Source organism: Vanessa cardui, chromosome 8 (genome assembly GCF_905220365.1).
Source record: "Vanessa cardui chromosome 8, ilVanCard2.1, whole genome shotgun sequence".
NCBI lineage: Eukaryota > Metazoa > Arthropoda > Insecta > Lepidoptera > Nymphalidae > Vanessa > Vanessa cardui.
Window position 1 is genome coordinate 13,366,762 of NC_061130.1, and position 17,491 is coordinate 13,384,252.

General features: G+C 33.7%; 1 protein-coding gene across 1 annotated transcript in view; it reads right to left on the reverse strand.

The window, feature by feature from the left end:
* LOC124531873 (gamma-aminobutyric acid type B receptor subunit 2) overlaps positions 1 to 17,491 on the reverse strand; it is a 164,324-nt gene that overhangs the window by 57,870 nt on the left and 88,963 nt on the right. Inside the window, exon 2 of the mRNA XM_047106436.1 lies at positions 8,039 to 8,940. Coding sequence (XP_046962392.1) covers positions 8,039 to 8,912 — 874 coding nt within the window. The 5' untranslated portion in view covers positions 8,913 to 8,940. The remainder of the gene's footprint in view (positions 1 to 8,038; positions 8,941 to 17,491) is intronic.

The window sequence follows — 17,491 nt, forward strand, 5'->3', positions numbered from 1 at the left end:
CTCTGTGACTCTATACTTGCGTGAAATTAATGAAATTATATTTATATTAGACAAATCCCCCATTTTGAAGTACTATCGGGGCTAAAACTATTTCTAGACCAAATGTCGTCTAAAACGGTTCAGTTTAAGCGGTAACAAAAAGGCTTACTATCACATTTATAAATAATTACTTTAGATTTTAATATTTGTTCTGCCAACAATATATTTTTTATTTATTGTATGCAAAGACATCAAATAAAATAAAGTAAAGCAAGGTACTGATGCATGAATTTTAATTTAAATGAAATACTAAGATTTGTTTTTTTTTATAAATCTTTGTTTTCAAACACTTGTCTCTATGACATACATTGTTGGGAACTTAAGTTAAAATAACAATACCGGTATTCTAAAAGAGCTCGGCTTACATTGTACGTAGTATTGTTATGTTTGTAATTAGCTTATGACTCAAAAATCAACGATAATATAAATAAACCTTTAACAAATAAATAATATAAACGAGTACAAAGTTGTAAAAACCGACTTCTAAAAAAGGAGAATTATGTTTGAGTATGATCGTCCATTCGGGGTTCCAAGCACGTGTGCTTAATTTCGTAAGCGTGTGTTTGTATGTTTGTCTACAAATTGCTCGAAAAGTAAAAGTCGTATTGATACGATAATTTTTAATTTAAGTACACTTCAACTTAGGGAACGCCATAAGTTTCATTAAAATCAGTCGAGCAGTTTCATAGATATATATTTTTTATGTTAGTTCACTACGTTCTAGTTTTGAAGTGTGTTTAAGTTTTTATTACATGTTTAAGTGTATGCGTTTATAAAATAGTCTAGTTATATCACTACGCAGGACATATTAAAGAACACAAGCGGGCACACACAAACACATACACAAACACACTCTCGTAATCCGATGGAATAGCAAATCCGAAAGACCTGAAAAACGGCACGGAAATAAGTGCTTTCTGCCAAATGGGAGTGTATGCCCTTTTAACTTTCAGACGCCAGGCTATTACTGATAATTTTCGGAATTTTTATTTGGCAAGAAGTTGGACTTAAGGCAAGGATCTCCGGATTATATGGAGGGCATATACACGTTAGAGATCATTTTACATGGGTATACGGTCACATTTATGTGAATAACAATAAAACACAACGTGATTAACGTTGAATAGATTGTTAGTGGTGAGATGTTAATTGTGAAAAATATAAGATGAGGACGTATTTTGTTACACAGTCGAGTAATATAAAGATTTAATAGCGTATCTGTCAGAGTGAGTGAGTTCTTTGTTGAGTGAGGTACTTGGTTTCTTAGTCTTGGGTCAGCGCCAGTGCCAAATGTGCGCACTGATTGAATTCGTAAAATAAACGCAACGAACGTCAATAGTTTAGGTGGCTATCCATATAAATCTGCTAGAAATTCTATGAGCTATCCTAACTTAAAAATTTGGAAGAGATCGCTATGTGGCGATAAGGTCTCCAAAATTGTACACCATTAAGACTAAATCTATGTTGTAATTATTTATTTCCTCTGTGTGGTGTAGAATAAAATATGACAGTAAAGTAAAGTATAACAAAATGATGTCAGATTTTATTGGAAGAGAAAACGTGGATCATCAAAAGAGAGCATACATTTTTAAAAAGTAATACAAATGTCATATAGCCTCTGTCACTCTATTATGATAATGGAAGGTGAGTGGGAGGAGACATGCCATGTATATATACTAGCTGTGCTCGCGAGTCCATGCGCATTTATCTGTAATTTTATGTATTATTCTAAGATAAAAATAGCCTCAGTTTCTGCTTATTACATCAGTAAACGGCCAGTGAAAGTCCCGTCAAAATCAGTCCAGCCGTTCCAGAGATTACTCGAAACAAACAAAGTCAATTATAAAAAAAATGTATTGGTATGAACCGTGTATACATATGTATACAAATGCATTTAACAAAAAATGGTTATTTTATATCATAAACAGACACTTCAATTTTATTATATGTATAGATATATTATAAGTCTCACATTTCGCCTGCACTTAAATTAACCTAAAAACACTCCTTTCGTCTTTGTCTCCATATCAGGATAGTATCAGGTCCTTGTCGTTAATCCGAAAACCATCTTGAGAAAATGTGTACGAAAAAAGCCTCGGATATATCTCTTTAAACATAAAGGAGTAAACAAATTTCATCAGAAGAAACCTTACGTTATAGACATTTGCCTGCAGTTTTACAGTGAATAAATAAGTAAATAAATATGACACAACATATACATACATTACTCTGATCCCAATGTAAGTAGCTTAAGCACTTGTCTTATGGAAAATCAGAAGTAACCACGGTACCACAAATACCCAGACCCAAGACTTACTTAATAATTACATTTCTTTCAGACCAAATAAACTCATAACCTTTATTACCAAGCACGTAGGAAAATATCGTGAGGAAACCTGCATGTGTCTAATTTAAAAGAAATTCTGTCACATGTCATTCCACCAACATGCATTGGAACAGCGTGGTGGAATATGTTTCGAACCTTCTCCTTAAAACAAGGGAGAGGAGGACCCAGAAGTGAAAAAATTACAGGTGCTTTTGCTTTTGTTGTGCATTTAGTATTATCAAATCAAAATCAAATCAATTTCTATTCAAGTAAACTTAACAATGAAGCGTTTTTGAATCGTCAATAATTAAATACTACCACCGTTTCGGAAATCAGCTTCTAGCGAGGAGAAACGGCAAGAATCTCGCATAGTTGCTCTTTTCATATAAACAAATTTACAATGCTGTTTACAGAAATTAGTGTCCTATCAAGATATACACAAATACAGCGATAATTACATGTTCTGTTCTAGATACTGGGTCAACTAACTCACACACTAAAAGCTTAAATTACGAAACTGAACTATATTATTCAATAACATGTACAACAATAACAACAACAACAGCTTGTAAATTTCCACTGCTGGGCTAAAGGCCTCCTCTCCCTTTGAGGAGAAAGTTTGGAACATATTCTACCACGCTGTTCTAATGCGGTTAGGTGGAATACACATGTCGCAGAATTTCTATGAAATTTATCACATGCAGGTTTCCTCACGATATTTTCCTTCACCGCTGAGCACGAGATGAATTATAAAGACAAATTAAGCACATGAATCAGCGGTGCTTGTCTGGGTTTGAACTCGAAATCATCAGATGCACGCGTTCTAACCACTGGACCATCTCGACTCCAATTACATTTAGTGTCTTGAAAATCTCAACTCGTCTGAAAAACTGGACAAACAATGTGCACGTATTTGATCCGATATCAACAAGTCTTTTTCGATCTCATTACGATAGTACTATTATTGCTAGGAAATCGTTAAAACATTCGCCTTTTTCAATTCTCTTCATATAAAGATCTCAATTTACGATTGAGTCTTATACTCTATTTTAATAAAATGGGAACTTATCGTACAATTTGGAAACTATTTCTTTGTTCTTGTATCTTATATGGCATTCAAGGGTTTCAGTTTTAAATCCTTCCAAACAGTAAAAGTATATTATTAGATACAGGAGCTGGATAGTATCCGAAGATCGATCACAGTGACGTGCTATTGGAGCCATTATGTCCAGCAGTGGACGAAAAAAGCCTGTTGTTGATGATGATGATTATGATGATTAGATGTTGGCAGTCAGACTGTTTTTTAGTAAATTGGATGTGTTACATTCTCGTGTAATGGAGCTGGTAAGAATTTAAGGATCAAGTATTTTGCCTGTATCAACGGTCGTGTTATTCATTATTATTTAATTTACAACACTCACAGGCTCGCAGATGCCCATGCCTTTTTTTACATTGTATAATAAACATTTTGGCGTTTTAAATTTTATATATTTTATTAAACATCATGTTATATTGCTATTCATCACAAGAAAGTGAGGCAGTTTGTAATTATTTTCTGTGAAGTTGACCAGTACACACTCTTAGCTTGGTTGCTTTGTGCAAGCCCGTCTAGTAGGTACCATCCTCGTCAAATATTATACCACCAAACAATACTGATATTGTTGTGGTCCGGTTTGATGAGTGAGCCTAAAGTGGCACACTCACCCTTCAAAAAACCCAGCCCCAGGAACCATAGCATCTTAGTTCCCATTGGTGGCACATTGACTATCTAAGGAATGGGACTATTTCTTACAGCGCCATTGTCTATGAGCATTGTCACTTACGATTAGGTGGCTTATTTATTCGTCCGCTAAAATATGGCATAACAATTTCTAAATGTTTTAACGAATATACAAAAGCAAATAACATAGCTTAGCTAGTCTAAAACATAAGGCATAAGATTTAAGAGAGAGTACTTTAGATAAATACTTTTTATGCGTCTTATTTAAACATTAAAGTCGTTATATATTTACTAATTGACGAAAATGTGTCAATTATGTGTACAAACACGAAATATATTCGAGAAGATTAAACTTTATGGAACGAGAATATTGCTTTAAAATATTAATTAAATCTTTTGAAAGTGTATTATCGAGTTTCTAACTAATCTCGTCGTAAGCACCTAATTCAACCGTGCCCTTTATAGAGGCTCAGTACACAATGACCGACAGCAGAGAATTGAATTATTAGATATCTGATCCGTCTCCGGGCGGATGTAATAAAGATTTCATCCGGAGAAATATATTTTAAGTGTATAGTCTTATCAGTTTTTTTTCACAATAATTAACTTAATCTTTTTTAATTGAAGTAAGGGATATCTTTGAAATAAATCCGGGTTGTTGGATTAACTGGGTTATGGTATCTTGGGATTGGGTACTGGCTAATGCTTACGGTCATGGCTAAAAGGGGGTTATCAACCCAGCAACCTTTTAGTTTGGAGGCCCGTGGGTGGGTTAATTATGAATGTGATGTCTTATGTTTTAAACTATTTAATATTTTTATATGTTTTTTCGTTTCTTTTTCCAAGATACCTTTATGTCCTTCTCCAAACATCTGCAAAAGCATAACACCTCGGGCTTCGTTGGGGAGGAAATATGGTGCAGTTTCTGCCCAGAGGACTGGAATTGTCAAAGGGAAAATGCTGCTAGCATTCATGCCATTCCACGCGGTCATGATTTATATGGTAACTATTATTAATTCTTAATTATATATAGTTAACAATTTAATGGTAATAATTCTTATATAAATAAAATGTTGTTTTATATAACAATAGCAAGGCCCCGATTGCAATATTTTTAAGGCGTTCAATACTGTACTTTATAATGTTTAAATATCTTTTAAGGCTCAGCCAGCGTTTGCAATGTCAGCGCCAGTAACTAATTAACGTCATATCAATTTAGAAATCTCTAAAATGATCAGTGTTTCTCTACTATCATATGCATGTTTCTTACATATAAACCTTCCTCTTGAAACACTCTATTAAAAATTGTATCAAAATCAGATGCGTAATTTTAAATATCAAAGCGTTTTGTGTAAATAACAAAACATTTTATCAATCAATCTAAACAACACGTTTTTTTGACGATAAATGAAGACCTTTTAAAAAGTATACGGGTTGCCTGTAATTTCCCAGACCGGATGAACCCGTATCAGATGTGACAGCATAGAATAAAATAGGATTTAAAAATTGTGTGTGAAAACAGTGGAAAAATAGCAATCTATAACAGTAGGGAACATCAAAATATAATATTTATGAAAATTAATTGCGTTATTCCAATTAAAATGGAAGTAAGGTTTGTCTAACCACTTTTATCTCAGTATTGTGTTAGAAGGTTCTGTCAAAAATCATTTATTCGAAAATTTTGTTGAAGTAAATGAACACATTGGTACGAAACATACGTGAACAAAGTTTTCATTCGGAGTTTCGAAGCATCTGTTTTCAATTTTCTAAAGTATCTCAAAGATCGAGAAAAAAAATGCATACGTATGAAAACCAGTGAGAAAAGTACGAACAGTGTGCCAGTGACGGACAGAAGTGACGTCATACCAAATATAGATCCGTTATCGCGCGAAAATTTAAATTGAAATTTTGAAACCGCAATTTCATAGAAATTCTGCCACGTGTCTGTTCTACCGAACCGCATTAGAAAACGTGGTGGAATATGTTTCAAAACCTTCTCCTCATTGGGAGAGGAGGCCTAGAACTCCTAGGTGTTAGAGGCCCGCATAGGTGGGCCGACCGTCAGAGCGTCACGGTAGCATGCGTAAGCGATCCCGTGGCGTCCATCGAAAGACGGAGAGGGTACCGCAGGTATTTTAGTGGGTAAACCCGGCGTACTTGGGCGCACTCGGCGTTCAAAGCTCCGGGGATTCCATCACGTGGGGAAGCGCGTAATGCGTTTTTCCAGCGAGAAAAAAAGGCCTTAGCCTAGAAGTAAGAAATTTACAGACTGTTGTCGTTATGAAATATGTCAATATATATGTATGTTATGATTATTATATATCACGGTATTCTGTCAAAGGCTCGCTGTGTTTATATAAACATAAGTCCTCAATGGCGAGGAGTCTCTTCAGCCGCTATAGCCATGAATCCAGTCCTGCATAAATCAAAGTACTTAAACCCTGTTTGTGAACTACGAGTACCTTGTATAATTATGAGAACCCTATGCGAGATATAATAGATATTGGGATTAAAGTTGTTTTATCTTTAATCCCAGTATATGTATTGATAAACGAAGTGTTAGAGTTATTTTTTGTTATACATTGTATAACTATAGTTTATTAGAATAATTTAGTTAATAATATGTCGATTGACTATTATATTGACGATTGAATATTATACTTTAGAAAATGTTGTAATGTAATATTTTAATTGTTCATAATTAATACAGGCCGATTGTCTGATACTGGCCGGTAAGAAAGAGAACGTCAAGAAATCGAATGCGGCGGCAATGTTTGGTGATACTTATATTATTAATTTGGAAATAATGAGAATGAGAGGCTAAATTTAGATATGTAGTAAAATACGGGATAGTATTAAAATACGGGAAGTATTGTAAAACATGAATCAGTGGATAAAATGAATGTGAAAATAGTGCTAATAAACGAATCTGGAAGAATATCGTTGTTTAAACTCGTGACCATCCTAACAGAAGTATCTCTTAGGTATTCCATTTTTAAATTAGAACCAAATAAATAGTGAGGACTAGTACCTGATTCTTCAAAACGAATGAACGATATACCTGTTTGGCGGTAGAGTATCTGATGAATGGGTGGTACCTACCCAGACGGGTTTAGATATTTCGTTTAGATTGATTTGGAATTGAATAAACGGAATTTTTGTAGGTATAAGACTAAAAAAATGTGAAAATTCAATATCATGTAATAATAGGATTTCTTCGCAAAAATTTAGAACGCGATACTGCTTCGATATTGGAACGTAATAAATGTATAAAATGTAACTTAATAAAAACAATGATACAACATACGCATAGACAACATGCCTGACGAGATTTAGATTAAAATTGTTTTTTTCGCCTTATTTATATTTTTTAAATGAGGAAAGAATTATTTTATTCGATAAAATAAGCGACCCGTCCGGTTTCGCACGGCTGTAATCTGATACTAAATAAACTATAGATTTACTTATTATATTTTTCACATCACATTAGAAACTTCTAAAATTATCCCTGTTTCTTAACTATATTTTCTATGTATTATATACAAAAACCTTCCTCTCGAATCACTCTATCTAATAAAAATGCATAGCGTAGTTTTAAAGATTTAAGGATACATAGGGATACAGGGACAGAGAAAGCGACTTTATTTTATATTAGGTATTGAAATCATTAGATTCACTTTCATCTAACTAAGAGGTTTGAATAGGATGCACACGTTCTAAATTTATAAAAATATTTATGTAAAAATAAAAAAATAAAATAAAAAAATCTAAAGGAGAAAAATAAAATACTTAAACATCACGTAATATCTAAAAATATCACATCAGAGCAAATTTTCAAGGTTACATTAAAAGGCAGTACATTAAAACATTTGATTTCCAGAATGTTTTTTTAAACTCCACCTACAATAAAAAACGAGCTCAATCCCATTCAAATAAAACTCAAATTAACTTACCATCATTGGGTCTGGGCTTTGTTGATTTTGTAAAGTTCTTAATTAAAGGATGGGTAAGGTTAGCGGGATGGACTAATGACTCATTAACTCTTGTAAATAAATCTCGTTCTGAGGGCTGTTTTGTTTCATCGACTTTAAAATTTTTATCCAATAATTCACTTGGCTTATTTGAATCAGTGAGGTTAATAACCTCGCTTGTATCACTACTGCTTCTGTTGAGCGTTGACGAGTAATCGTGGAATAACTTTGATCGCGTTTCTTCGTCAATTTTAAGTTTTCCCATTGCTTCTTCCTTTGTATAACCGATTCTTCTATTTTGTCTAATTTCTCTTAATGTTGTCCTTTTGATATCAATATGATCTTTTGTTGTATTTCTACTTGTTACTTTTGTTGCTATCAAATTATCTATTTCATTATTATCTATATGGTTTATTTTTGTTTTAATATCTTTATCTAAAATAGATATATTTGGTAGTAAATCATTTATTGGACTGTATGTAATATTTAAAAGTACCTCACTTGCGCTCTCGTAATTTCCCTTATTGATTGTTCTAATTGTATCTTTTCTTCTAAATCTATTTAGTAGACCTTGGTAACTCAATGTATTCATGTCATTGTTCAAAGATCTATAAAGATTTTCTTCTCGAAGTGCGTTATGTTTGTTTAAAACAGAATCACCAGTTAAATTATTTTTTTCATCTTGTATTTTATTGATTTCACTATTCAATTTAAGATCATTTTGATTAGTCATTTGTGTATGATAAATTGGTAAAATTAGAAGGATTAAGGGGAGGGTGAGGATAAAGTGGGTCGTGTTAAAGGTGGGCTCGCGAAGGGGTGAACAGAGGTAGGTCGCCCGACGTGGACCCCTCATACCAGGCCGGCGGTCAGCGTCGACTACGCTGAAACAAATACATTATGATTAATTATATATTCCATAATATAATAGAAATTAGAAACTCACTAAAAGTAAAGTTACTGAAAATTATAATTTAGGCTTATAATTTGTAAATATCTAAAGGCTTCATAGTTAAATACGAGAAGACCCTACAATTACACTAAACTACTGAATCCTTGTTATTAATAATAGATGCTTAACGTCATCATGTCATATCATCTTATACTTATTGGATAAAGCTTACTTAACTTTTGTACTTTATCTATAATATGAGATATTTATTTGTTATAATTAATAGTAAAATTATAAAATCATGAATTTTTTACAAATCCACGCGTCTTGGGATTTGCTGATTTAGTTATGTTGCGTGATTCAAGTACTGCAATGTGTTCAGTGAAATTAACAATAAAATTGGTGATACTTAGTTTTGGCCTTTTTTCATTGAATTTAAATTCAGTAATATGTGCATTTTAAATTGTAAATTTTGGTTTATACATCGAACAGTTGTCACATATATTTGATTACTTAATTTTAACAAATTACTTTAACTATATATTTTTGGAACCTACACTGCCACTACACTAATATTGTTATCAAAGAATATTTGTGTGATATAATTATTTAACATATTTGATATATTATGCATTTATTTATCATTATTTATAATTATATCAATTCTATGTTTCCAGAATATTATATTTCTTCCTAAGAAAATAAAACGACGTGAGTTAAATAACTTGAAATATCCACAACAAGCCAAAAAAACTAAGATAAAAATTATCTCAATTTGAAAGGCTACATGATCTATGGGTATCGTGTGATATACTAATAACGTTTCTAAGTGAGAGGTCTAATAAAAACGTATTTTTGCTTTTTACTACGATAAGGCCGACACGTAGCAGGCTCTTGATGGGTGCGTCATAATATATCAAGACTACGTGATAACATTTTTACAAAATGTTGGTTTGGAGTGCTTTTGTTTCTGTGGGTTACGTAACTTTAAATTATAGTAATTTGGGCTTGCAATAAAAAAACAGAGAATTAAATCTACGTGATATTCAGTACAATAATACTACCATACAAGAAACAACAACAACAGCCTCTACATTCCCACTGCTGGGTTAAAGGCCTCTCCCTTTGAGGAGAAGGTTTGGCACATATTCCACCACGCTGCTCCAATGCGGGTTGTTGGAATACACATGTGGCAGAATTTCTCTGAAATTTGTCACATGCAGGTTTCTTTACGATGTTTTCCTTCACCGCTGAGCACAAGATGAATTATAAACACAAATTAAGCACACGAATCAGCGGTACTTGCCTGGGTTTGAACCCGCAATCATCGGTTAAGATGCACGCGTTCTAACCACTAGATCATCTCGACTCTTCCACCGTATATTTCATGTACCACAATAGATCATAATAGGAATGAAATCCTTTCTATTATGGTCATCCGAAAAACTTCCATATTTTGGATCAACTCTTTTGTAGGAAATTAATAAAACACTGCTTTTAGTTACTAGTTTATTTAATTATTTATTTATAACGTGATATCCTAACAATAGCCTGCCGTCATATGAGCATCCTTATCCAAATTTTACCATTCCTTACATCGCCAATGCGCTACCAACCGTGGGAACTAAGATGGTATGTTCCAAGTGTTTGGAGTTATACTTGCTTATCAACCCTTCAAAAGTTACGTTAAGTAAGTTTACTTGGTGGTAGGGCTTTGCGCAAGCCCGTCTGGGTAGGTACCGCCCACTCATCAGTTATTCTACCGCCAAACAACAGTACTCAGTATTGTTGTGTTCTTGTTTGAAGGGTGAGTGAGCCAGGTAACTACAGGCACAAGGGACATAACAACTTAGTTCCCAAGTTTTGCGGCGCATTGACGATGTAAGGATTAGTTAATATTTCTTACAGCGTCATTGTCTATGGGTGATGGTGACCACTCACTTCAGGGGACCATCAGGGGGCCCATATACTCGTCCACCAACTTATACCATAAAAAAAAGTTGTATTAAGTGTTGCTTGTCTGTTATATATGTGATGACCTACCTTGGTTTAAAGTATTCAAGCATGTTATTCGCTAAGTCTACATCATCATCGATAGGAGACTTGTGCTGTGAGAACGCACTCACATAATTTAATATTCATACTAAGTCGATTTGTCTTAGTCAATTTATGTCTATTTATAGCACGCGAAAAGTTTTAATTGAATTTTGAAAGTCGAATTCAGGCTCGGTTTGTAAATTAGGAACTTTCTATTTTCATAAATAAAAATAAATCCTTCCCGAGCAGCGGAAATCGTATCGTGTAATTTTTATGAAAATATACATAAAATGCATGAATTTTAATAACATTTTTAATTGGTAACATCCGTATAACTTTAACTCCGAGCTGCTTTTATTTTTACTAATTAATGTTCTCACTTCCTCTGCCCAATGCTAGTTTGGAAATGATTTCTCATTTAGAAAATGAGACTGCTCTCAGTTGTACATTATTTCATGGCTGTATTTTTACATAGCTTCATTTCTTTTTTATTAGTACAATAAACTCATTGCATTGTAATATTATATCATATTTCGAGGTTTATATAAAAACTAGCAACCCGACCCGACTTCGCACGGGGCTAAATAATACTATAAACTAATGTACCATTTAATTTAAAAAGCTGATGTTGTTCATACACATACAAGTAAGTTTTGGAATTCGTCATTATTTTTTTTTATTCAATAAGTTTACTGAAAAAGGAGCCACGTTATGATAAGTGGTCACTATACCACTAATATTGTCATTTTATAACATAATAATATCCTCAATGTCTCACCAATCTCGGGAATTAAATGTGTGAAAATAAGGCAACCGGATTTGAAGCATCTGCATGAGTCTCCTGGGAAGTATCCTTAATGCCAGTTGTACGCTTTGGTCTATCAAGAGAACATTTCAAATTAATTTTCATGAATGTGATATACTCTGGGTAAAAAAGAAACTTTATCTTAATACATCTCATATAATAAGAGGCGAGATGGCCCAGTGGTTAGAACGCGTGCATCTTAACCTATGATTGGGAGTTTCCAGGTAAGCACCACTAAATATTCATGTGGTTAATTTGTGTTTAAAATTCATCTCGTTTTCGGCGGTGAAGGAAAACATTGTGAGGACACCTGCATTTGTCAAATTTTCTAGAAATTCTATCACATGTATATTCCACCAATCCGCATTGAAAAATGTTGGAATATGTTCCAAACCTTCTCCTCTAAAGGGAGAGGAGGCCTTTAGCCCAGCAGTGGGAAATTTATAGGCTGTTGTTTTTATATATGTATTATAGCGGTCTAAATGAAATATAACAATTAATTAATAAGAAAAAAACGTTTATTCACACGCTTATACACAATTGTTATTACTTAACGCTATTTTAATTATAACATAATAACTATTAATGATATTAGGTATTCGTATACTCGTATTGCGCGAAAGAGAAATAAATTAACACACACCGGTCGGGTGACGAGGTTGGACTAACTAGCTAGTAATTACGCAGGAGCGGGGTCCGGGGAGTACCGAACACCGACTCCTGCGCGGAGTCGCTCGGACCGACGCGGGGTGTGGGAACGCGGGGAACCGCTAGTCGCTGACTTATTATTATAACGCGCTATAGTATAAATACGTTTTATTTGTATAGATCTCTACTTGATCTCACGCTTCTCCCTTAAATCATCGGCGTACGAGTGACATTCGGGTTTACAAGTGACTTGGTGTGAATGACGATTAATATAAAAAATAATACAAATTAGATTATATTTATATTGAAAAGGAAATTGAGTTAATATTTGAAAACTCGTAAGAAAGAAGCAAACAAACAATACAAATATTCGTCTCCTATTCCAAATGTTCTTGGTCCCATTTTCAGTTGAACTTAATCTAAGAGTTAGAGTAACGAGTGAGTGCAAAAATATGAATTGAAGTGTATAATATTATTCACGTTATTGTCTTTACTGGAGAAGGGAACGCGGTTAATATTTTTCGCAGAGGATCAAAATTGCGATTTAACGGGAAAATGCTGTCTTTGCCAAATCATGCCACCATTCCACGTGGTCATGATTTAGACTAACTAAAATTTTTAGTCGTGCTTTTTATTCTATAGGTGACAAAATGAGTAGGAGGCTAATTTGATGGAAAGTAAGTACCATCGCCCATGGACATCTACAAAGCCGCAGGTGCGATGTCGGCCTTTAAGAAATTTGTAGGCTATTTTCTTGGAGGTTCCAAGGTAATTTCAAAATTAAAGCATTTATGTTAATATACTCTTTTTATGTTAATAAATATGTTTATAAAAATTAAATGATAATTTATACATATTATGTCAAGGGATGTCATTTATATTCATGTCAAGGGGTGCGCCTTTGTAAATGAGTAGACCTTTCTCCTTTTTGAGTGTATCGCGCGTACTGATGGCGAAAAGATAAGAGATTATTAAGGTTTACGAATCTAGAGAAAAAATGCACAAATCTAAATTGATACATAGTAGGTAATACGTAAAATCATTACATGATTGTCAGAGTTATTTTTTTTTAACATTGTATAACTATAATTTCTTAGAATAATTTAGTTAATAATATGTCGATTGACTATTTTTAGAATATGTTGTAATGATATATTTTAATTTATCACGATTAATACTGACCGAATGTCTGTACTGGCCGGTAAGAAAGAGAATGTTAAGAAATCGAATGCGAAATAAACTACAGGATGTATTGTAAAATACGGATTAGTGGGTAAAATGAATGTAAAAATAGTGTTAATAAATGAATCTGGAAGAATATCGTTGTTTAAACTCGTGACCATCCTAAAATTATATTGAATATGATAAAATTCAACGATTACTTTTTGCGATTCAATAGTGAAATGCTGCATTCTTACCACCATTCCACACGGACAAGATTTTTACAGTAACTATTTGGAATTAATATTTGTACTAGTGACCCGCCCGGCTTCGCACGGGTGCAATAGTGATAGTAAATATACTACAGAATTTGTTTATTTACAACATCACATTACAAATATCATGATTTTTTAAATATACTTATATAATTTGAATTAAAATAATATTAATATTTAGTACGGCTTTAATTTTTAAATACGTTTTTATTTGAAATAACGTTTATTAGTATATTTTTGATTCAGTTATCGACATCGTATAGTGGGACGCCCGTCACTTCCTCTCGTGGCGTGGTGCGGCGACTGGTACTGCCTGGCACGAGAAAAATAAAATTTTAACAAAAAGAAAAACCGACTTCAAACAAAACAGTATTTTAAAACAAATTAAAATGCACTAAAAAGTAATAAAAATAATTGCATATTTAACACATTTTTGAGAGTCCTCCTAGGTAAAATGAAATGAAAAATATTAGATTACTTAAAAGTCGATTTACGATTATATAACGTAGTTATAGTTATTGTTATATTCCGTTCCCTTAATTTGTCATGGATCCTGTGCTCAGAACCTTACCAAACTTTCACCAAACTACCCTTAAAGTATATCCTTTATAATAAAAAAAGAATCATCAAAATTGGTTAACGTGATTTTGAGTTATTCACCTATTTGTCGCGCATATACATAACCCCACGGGAAGCACTACCTTTCAAACAAAAAAAAAATTATCCAAATCGGTCCACCCAGTAAAAAGTTATGAGGTAACAAACATAAAAAAAAAAAAAAATACAGACGAATTGATAACCTCCTCCTTTTTGAAGTCGGTTGAAAACAAAAGGCGGTTGATTTTGAACGGGCAGGGCGGAGGAAAGCTAAATTCGTGGGTGGGCGGAAAAAAGATATAATTACATATATACAATGAGCGGCTAAATAATATATGTATCGATTGGTAAATTAATACAGTGATATAAATTAATTTTATGTGAGTAGTTTTATTACACAAGCTGCTAAAATTATCAATGTTTTTTTACTACATTGTTCATGTCTTATATACAAAAACCTTTCACTCGAATCACTCTATCTACCGCATCAAAATCCGTTGCGTAGTTTTAAAGATATAAGCCTACAAAGGGACGTAGGGACAGAGGAAATGACTTTGTTTTATACTATGTAGTGATATATTTGAGAAATTAATGTTAACAATTTTTATGCAATAAATTAACAAAATTTTAAGTCATAATTGAAAATAATATAAATCATAATTTATTTTATAAAACATAACATTTTGCGTTCATAATGCAACTGACACCACACGTCATGTCAAAATAAAATCAAGAACGCAGTTTTTGACAGTTCTTTTTTTTAAATTGTTATAAGGACAAGGTATCATCCCGCTGAGCCTTATATTTCCTGTCTTTCAAATGAATTTATCTCATATTCACAAGTCGAAATAAATAGAAAGTGGGAAAGTAAATTAAATTCTACAAGCCGACGTAATACCGGCAGTTTCCATTTTAAAATTAAATTAGTATTTCAAACTGTTACTCGGGAGTTTTGAAATCTGTTTTAACACGGATGCACGTATTTGTTCTGTTAACATAAAAGTTTTACATCGATATTGATAATAGTATTAAAATGAACGCTGTTTTGTTTACATTCACTGCAGACAAACTATTGGATATGATACAAGAACTTTGTATGGGTGATCTGTTGGCTTAATAACTTTATGTTTTAATATGAAATAATCTTTTACAGGAGTCGAGTTGGCCCAATGGTTAGAACGCGTGCATCTTAACCGATGATTGCGGGTTCAAGCCCAGGCAAGCAGTGCTTAATTTGTGTTTATAATTCATCTCGTGTTCAGCGGTGAAGGAAAACATCGTGAGGAAACCTGCATGTGACAAATTTCATAGAAATTCTGCCACATGTGTAATCCACCAACCTGCAATGGCACAGCGTGGTGGAATATGTGCCAAACCTTCTCCTCAAAAGGAGAGGAGGCCTTTAGCCCAGCAGTGGGAATCTACAGGCTGTTGTTATCTAATATTTTACATGTGAACTTATAGCAATACTATGATCATGAAAGTCATGCTTGCAACGCTAATAGTCCTTTTTATTTATATTTAAAGCAGGGAGAAACTTCATAGATACCCGACTCCTGGGGGGGATGTCCAGTTGTGTGAGATTGTACTCACTAAAAACCCTGCAATGGCCGTCATCAGCACGGAAAGGGAGAGGCTGTGGAATCGCTTTCGCAGCACGTCCACTGCCCGAACGCCAATAGTCCTAGTAGGCTATCGTCCAACTGAAGAGTCGGTCGGTTACGATGGTTAATCTCATGAGTGACCAAGCAACCAGCATACTATAATAGACGACTTTGTGGGCGAATCACTATACCATAATCCGATGGAACCGCAAATACGACACGATCGGAAAGAGCTCATGCACTGTATCAATAGCTTTACGTGCTATCCGAGGCACAAGAGTGAACACTCTCTAATACTTTCGGCCTTCTACTGAGAATTTTTAGATAGTGAATGTCCAATAACTTTTTATCGGCCCCACTTCGGGGTTTTTGAAACCTTATCTAAGTAACGCTAACCTAGGATGAATTAGACTGCCTTAATATATGAATTGTAAAAAAAATATAAATACGATTGTAATCAATTTTTCAAATAGTGGAAAATGACTATGTGGGAAGTCAAATCAATACAAATACAATATAAATATACAATTTCATATTCTATAAAAGCTTATTGTGTTATCATAATCAGGCATTGTTGCATAGAAACAAAGATGTAAAATTTCAAATCGTTAGGAAAATGGAAGTGGTATTAATTTAGTTGCAAAAGCAAGTCAAACGAACAAACTTACAAGTTATAAAGTATTATTCAAAATAAGCGTACCGTAGCTAAGTATAATAATTCATTCATTATAATTATAAATAAATAAATATGAGACAACATCTCATGCATTACTCTGATTCCAGTGTAAGTAGCTTAAGCCCTTGTGTTATGGAAAATCAGAAGTAACAACGGACCCAAAACACCCAGACCCATGACAACATAGAAAACTAATGATGATCTACATCGACTCGGCCGGGAATTGATCCCGGGACCTCGGATTGGCGTATCCATTAAAACCGGTGTACACACCAATCGACCACGGAGGTCGTCGAATTATATAATATACTAAACTTTTTTTCGAAACGTACTATGCTGATATGATATATGAATTGATTTTGATAGTTTTTTTTCAATAGGACATTACAAAAAAGTTCCTTTCTTTATTACCTATATTAAATTTATGTAACTTTATAACGGACTAGTATTGATCAGTTTTTTTTTTTTATGAGATAGGTGGCAAACGAGCAGTAGGCTCTCCTGATGGAAAGTGACTACCACCGCCCATGGACATCTGCAACACCAGGAGGCTAGCAGATGCGTTGCCGGCCTTTAAGAAAGGAGTACGCTCTTTTCTTGAAGGTTCCCATATCGTATAGGTTCGGAAAAACCGCCGGCGGAAGCTGGTTCCACAAAGTGGTTGTGCGATTCAGAAACTGTCTAAGAAATCGCGCTGTTTTGGATTTTCGGACATCAAGGTGGTGCGGGTGAAACTTAGA